The sequence below is a fragment of the Streptopelia decaocto genome (genome assembly GCF_964273445.1).
Source record: "Streptopelia decaocto genome assembly, contig: HAP1_SCAFFOLD_138, whole genome shotgun sequence".
Classification (NCBI taxonomy): domain Eukaryota; kingdom Metazoa; phylum Chordata; class Aves; order Columbiformes; family Columbidae; genus Streptopelia; species Streptopelia decaocto.
This window is the reverse complement of record NW_028116027.1, coordinates 228287-234286: the sequence shown is the minus strand read 5'-3', so window position 1 is coordinate 234286 and position 6000 is coordinate 228287. Positions and strand designations below refer to the sequence as shown.

General features: G+C 50.2%; 1 protein-coding gene across 1 annotated transcript; it reads left to right on the top strand.

Annotated features, from left to right (window-relative positions):
• Positions 1-731: 731 nt before the first annotated feature.
• Positions 732-1688, top strand: LOC309452441 (olfactory receptor 14A16-like; the record flags this gene model as incomplete). Its single annotated transcript, XM_082077065.1, has 1 exon — positions 732-1688. One exon carries the CDS (start codon positions 732-734, stop codon positions 1686-1688), a length of 957 nt encoding a protein of 318 aa, XP_081933191.1.
• Positions 1689-6000: the final 4312 nt, after the last annotated feature.

Sequence of the window (6000 nt, the reverse complement as noted above, 5' to 3'; positions counted from 1 at the left end):
GGGGTCGGCACTCTTCTCTCAGAGGCTTTTGCTTCTCTCTGGGATGGGTCATGTCCTGCTCTCTCCATCACATCTCCACCTCTGGGCTCGGACAGAGAAGATTAGCAGACCTGCCCTTTTGAACAGTGCTCCCCTGCTCCCATAGGAGTCCAGTTTTGGGGTTTTTTTTTAAGGGTAATTTCTGTGTGAATTCATCTCAAGGTGCCACAGGTGAAAGCATATGGCAGATGAGAAAAATTCTGATGGACACTGGTGCTCACCTGACTCTGCACTAAGCTGCAGATAGCTGAGCCCTTTTGCATGTTCTGTCTCAAGAATCTTCACATTTTCAGTCATTAAAATTAGAATTTCTACACCAAAAACCCCACTCGCAAGATGGGTGGTGGGAAATAAAAAACACAGACAAAACTATAATAAAGACATGCTAAGCTTCCCCTCTCCAACCCACACTCCTGAGAATCATGAATGCAGATATTGAACTTTTTTATTAATGATGGATTATGTCTGACATTCCCTGTAAATGCTGAAACTGTCACAAACTAGCTGTCAGGTCCCCACTGCAGCAAAGTTCGTTGTTTGGCAGCACACTCAGCCAGCACAGACCAGAGAAAGGGAATGCATTTCAGTTCTGGGTGATTTCTATGAAAAAATGCAGTGGCCATCTCAGAGGAGTCTTCCCTTGTTTGTCATTTCCTTTTTCAAAACAGTGCCTCCATGTCAAGGAAGAGCAAATGTCCAACAGCAGCTCCATCATCCAGTTCCTCCTCCTGCTGTTCACAGACACACAGGAGCTGCAGCTCTTGCACTTCTGGCTCTTCCTGGGCATCTACCTGGCTGCCCTCCTGGGCAACGGCCTCATCATCACCACCATAGCCTGGGACCAGCACCTGCACACCCCCATGTACTTCTTCCTGCTCAACCTCGCCCTCCTCGACCTGGGATCCATCTCTACCACTCTCCCCAAATCCATGGCAAATACCCTCTGGGGCATCAGGGCCATCTCCTACACAGGATGTGCTGCACAGCTCTTTCTGTTTGGATTTTTCATTTCAGCAGAGTTTTATCTTCTCACCATCATGTCCTATGACCGCTACGTTGCCATCTGCAAACCCCTGCACTACGGGACCCTCCTGGGCAGCAGAGCTTGTGTCCACATGGCAGCAGCTGCCTGGGCCACTGGGTTTCTCAATGCTCTGCTGCACACAGTCAATACATTTTCAGTACCACTCTGCAAGGGCAATGCTGTGGACCAGTTCTTCTGTGAAATCCCCCAGATCCTCAAGCTCTCCTGCTCAGATGCCTACCTTAGGGAAGCTGGGCTGATTGTGGTTAGTCTCTTAGTACTATTCAGCTGTTTTGTTTTTATTGTGCTGTCCTATGTGCAGATCTTCAGGGCTGTTCTAAGGATCCCCTCTGAGCAGGGACGGCACAAAGCCTTTTCCACATGCCTCCCTCACCTGGCTGTGGTCTCCCTGTTTCTTGGCACTGGCATGTTTGCCTACTTGAAGCCTCCCTCCACCTCGTCTCCATTTCTGAACCTGATGATGGCGCTTCTGTACTCAGTGGTGCCTCCAGCAGTGAACCCCCTCATCTACAGCATGAGGAACCAGGAGCTCAAGGATGCCCTGTGCAAACAAATGACTGGAGGTTTTCTGCCCATATTATCTTGCATAACAGCAAAAATTTAACTCATTGGAGGCTCAGACTGTTTGCTTCTTTCTGTTGGTGGTGGTGGTGTTGTTTTTTCGATTCTGGTAGTATCGTCTCCTTTCTAATTCACTGTCGGCTTTTATTTTCCAAGCGGGTGTTTGTTTAAATAAGGAGCTGTGCTCTCTGTGTTTAAACAAAATAAAGGGCCCTGCAGTGACTTTTTTTTCCTGAGATCCTACCTGCAAGGCATTTTTGGAGCTCAAGGGACAGTTCCTTTGTTCATGGGTGGAGAAGAACAATGTTCTGTCATGGCAGCACTGCCAGGGAACACCAGCACTTGGTCTCCTGAGTTGTTCTCTTTCCACTCCCACACACTCTTTCTGATCTCTGGCACTGGTGCAAGGCCTGAGTGCTCTGGCAGCTTGGTCACTGCCCTGCTGTGTGGCAGTGCTGTGGCCATAGACAGGGACAGGCAATGGGCATTTCTGTGACAACGCTGGGCTCCATAACAGACTTCCACAAAGAAAGGTGATCTCCTCAGGGCAGTTCCTGAAGATTTAGGTCTTCTTCCAAAGCTTATCTCAAGAGTCTTCCCAAGAAAGTGGCCTGCAGGTCAAAACACCATTGTACAGCTAAACAGTGTGGTGTGCAGGGTTGGAGCACACAAACGTGTTCTCACAGCCAGGCCTCCTGTGACAGGCTTGAAGGACCAGGAAAGCAGGGTCTGGTCTCTGCCCATGTGTGCTGGACACCCTGGGGAGTCTGCCCCAGATCAATTATCATGGAGTGGCCCATTTACTGCCCTGAACAGAGGTGCCTATGTCCGTTGCTAATGAGGTGGGGCATCCCAGCAGAGTTTAGAGTATGGTGACACAGCACAGGGATGAAGTGGTCCCATCCTTTGGGAGTGGCAAAAGAAGGCCAGAGACACACCGTGAATCCTACCTCTGTAAGTAAAAGGGAAAGACTCTCTGAACATCCCTGGGTGCAGAAGAACTCCACAAAGCCAGCTCAGATGTGGAAGCCTGACAGAACCCTGACATTTCTGTGTGTGACTCCAGGAACAAACCCCACTGGCCCAGTGAGATTCACCTCAGCTGCCTTGGACAGGCTCATTGCAAGTGGTCCTGTCTGCTACGTCACCCTTGCCCAAGGTGCTGGATTGTGCTCTCATAAGAACCAAAGCAATCAGAGAGGTTCTGGGATCCTTGGAAAAGACAGATATCAAAGCCATCTTCAAGATAGGCAAGAATAAGAACTGGGTGACTTAGGGGTTGCTAAGCCTACCTCCATCCCTGGGAAGCGGATGGGATATGTTCTCCTGCATCCATTTCCAGGCACTTGAAGGACAATAAAGAGATTGCTGAACCAAACTGGGCAGGGAAAAGAGAGGCATGGTTGTATACATGGAGTTTTTCAAGACCTAAAACATGGTCATGTGTGGTGTCTTTATAGCCAGATTGTTGCTGTCTGGGCTGAAGAAGTGGATGCTGGGTGGGAAGCTGGCTGAACCATCAAGCTCAAACGTCATCAAAGGTACAAAGTTCTCTGTGCAGCCAATTACCACGTGCAGCACCTTTCAGTAACCAGCAGTTGGGTCAGCACTGTTGAATGTCTTTTTCCTCCCCCTGTATGATGTGATGCAGCGCACTTTCAGCTCCTTTGTGGATGATGCAATGCTGGATGGAGGCCTTGAACAACCTCACCTGGTTCACTCTGCCTTGAGCAGGAGAGTGAGATAAGATGATGTTCAGGGCTCTCTTCAAACCTGAGTAATTCTGTGATTCAAAGAGTTTTTCCCTTGGAGAGGTTTTTGAAGAGAGAATAGATGGAGGAAGAAAAAAAAAAAAAAAGACAGAGAAGGACATAGAAAAGTTGTCAACATAAATAAAGCCATTCCTGTGAAGAATGTTTCTCCACTCAGATCAGGAGGATGAAATATATTTGATCAGTTTGATAAAACAAGTACACTTGTGTCAGGTCACATCCTGGGCTGTAAGGAGGGCGATGGATGGGGATGGTGTTATGAGGTAATTTGTGTCTCAGAAACTCATAATCCAGTAAAAAGCCTGTGGCTGTGGAGGGGACCATGGGGTCAGTTCTGGCTCTGGAGGTGACAGACCAGCAGCAGGGACGTGGCTGGGAAAGAACCTCTGCACTAGGACAGGCCCTGTCCACGAAGAGGACTTGGAGATGGGCTGTCATGTCCATTCTGCCTGAGTACATGACAGGACAGCAGCTGGTATATGGTCATGTCTACCAGAGAAGCTGAAAGGCACTCATGGGTTTTACAAGATCACGGTGAGGTTACTTCTGTGTGGTGAGGTGAAAGACCACAAGAAGCCTGACAGGTTGGGTTCCCTGCTTGAAGGGCAGTTTCTGAGATAGTCGAGCTTTCCATGGTAGTGGGAAAATGCAGGAGAGGGAGAAAAAAAGGCAAGAAGAGCAACTTGGAAGACAGAGACTGAATATGAGGAGGAAGAAATGTCACTGGAAGGGCAGTGCTGTGGTGCAAGAGGTCGCCCAGAGGGAGCTGGATCAGCCCATGGTTTGTGTTCCAAAGAGCAGCCAGTGAGGGTGCAGACACAGCAGTGAAGGTGCAGAAATGCTGGGTGAGAGCAGGTGGGGAAGTGAGATGGGCGTCTATAGCCTGCAGGGAAAGAGGGGAAGGTGTAGGACTGTGTGGAGCAGCCGGTGGTGGAGATGGCAAAAGGCACTGTCAAGGCTGGGAGGCATCGATAGAACCCAGGTCTCTGTCCCCTTGGCCATGGCAGTTGTCTCTCCCACTGAGGCCCAGGAGAAGACATGTTGTCCTCATGGCATTGGGGCCTCGGTGCCTCCTTGCAGCCCCATGGGGAAGCTGGAAGTTGTTGTACCAGTGTTGTCCTTCCCTGGGCCTTGCACACACACATCCCACGGTCCCAGGAAGAGCCCTGAGCCGTGTGTGAGGGACAGGATCCCCCTTCACATTGCCTGGAGCTCATGGGTCTCCTTTCTGCTTCAGAAAGCAAACCAAGGAGTTCCTCAGCATCAGAGCCACCTGCACAGGGCCTTGGCCCACCTGTCATCACAGCCTCCAACGAATCCCTGGGGAGCCTTTGTCAGGAACAGGCCTCATTAATGCTTCAAGGAGCTTTGAAGTTTTGTTTCTGACTTTGCCTCCTTGAGAGCTTTGTTTGTTCTCAGTACCTGAGGTTCATGGACTCAGCCTCAAATGCAGCATGAGCTCACTAAAATGCCCCAAGCTCTCACAAGCCACGTCTCCTGCATAATTTTCTTCAAGCTCTACAAAGCTTATAGAGTTAATTAGAGAGGTTTCAGGAGAGCAGATAAAGAGGACACTTTGAATGAGCACTTTGAAGATGTGATAGTAGAATTCTCCAATGGATACTGATGCAGAGTGTCTCCTGAGGAGGTGTGGACAGACAGGAAAAGCAGATTCAACTCCAGCAGATCCCCACCACAGATGACCTGTGTCCATCAGTGCCAGCCCCTCTCCTCAGACCAGAACAAGAGTCCTGCTCCAGCAACAGAGCAGCCTGACCCAAATGAGTGTCTGCAGAAAGAGGTTTCTCTTCCTCCTGGATTCCTCCCTGCAGGCACAGAAATGCTCCCTTGCTCTTCTCCAGGGACATCCCTTTCCCCAGGTGAGGGTGTCCAGCCTGGCCTGGCCAGCTGGTCCTGGTTCCCTCCCTGTACTCCCCACAGGGCCCTGAGCTGGCGATGCTGCTCTGCAGAGCGAGGGGCTGTGGTGCCCTGGGGCCATGGGTGACTCTGCTCTGGCCACGCTGGTTGGGCTGGGAAACAGACCCAACTGGATGAGGATCACTGCTGCTGAGCCCTTTCCATCTTCCCAGCTGGCTCAGGAGCCGAGGACAAGGCTGGGCAGGACCATGGGGTGTCTCTCATGGCACAAAGGGCAGGGGAGGGCTGAACCAAGATGGTGTCCTGAAACATTCTCCAGTCTGACATCTTTTGGCATCCTGGCTCCTCACAGCCTGTCCTGGCATTGAAGGGCCCTTGTTACCCTGTGCCCTCCTCAGGTTCACCTCTTCCTCTGGGACACCTTGCATGATCACTCCTTTCACCAGGACTGTTTTGTTTAACCCAGCAGGCAGCTGAACATCACACACAGCCCTTCTCTTACTGCCTCCAGCCCAGTGGGATGGGAGAGGGAATCAGGAAAGAAACAAACATCTTGGGTTAAAATGAAGACAGTTTAATGAGACAGAAAGGCAAAATAATAGCAACAATAGCAACAATAGCAACAATAGCAACAATAGCAACAATAGCAACAATAGCAACAATAGCAACAATAGCAACAATAGCAACAACAGCTACAATAGCAAC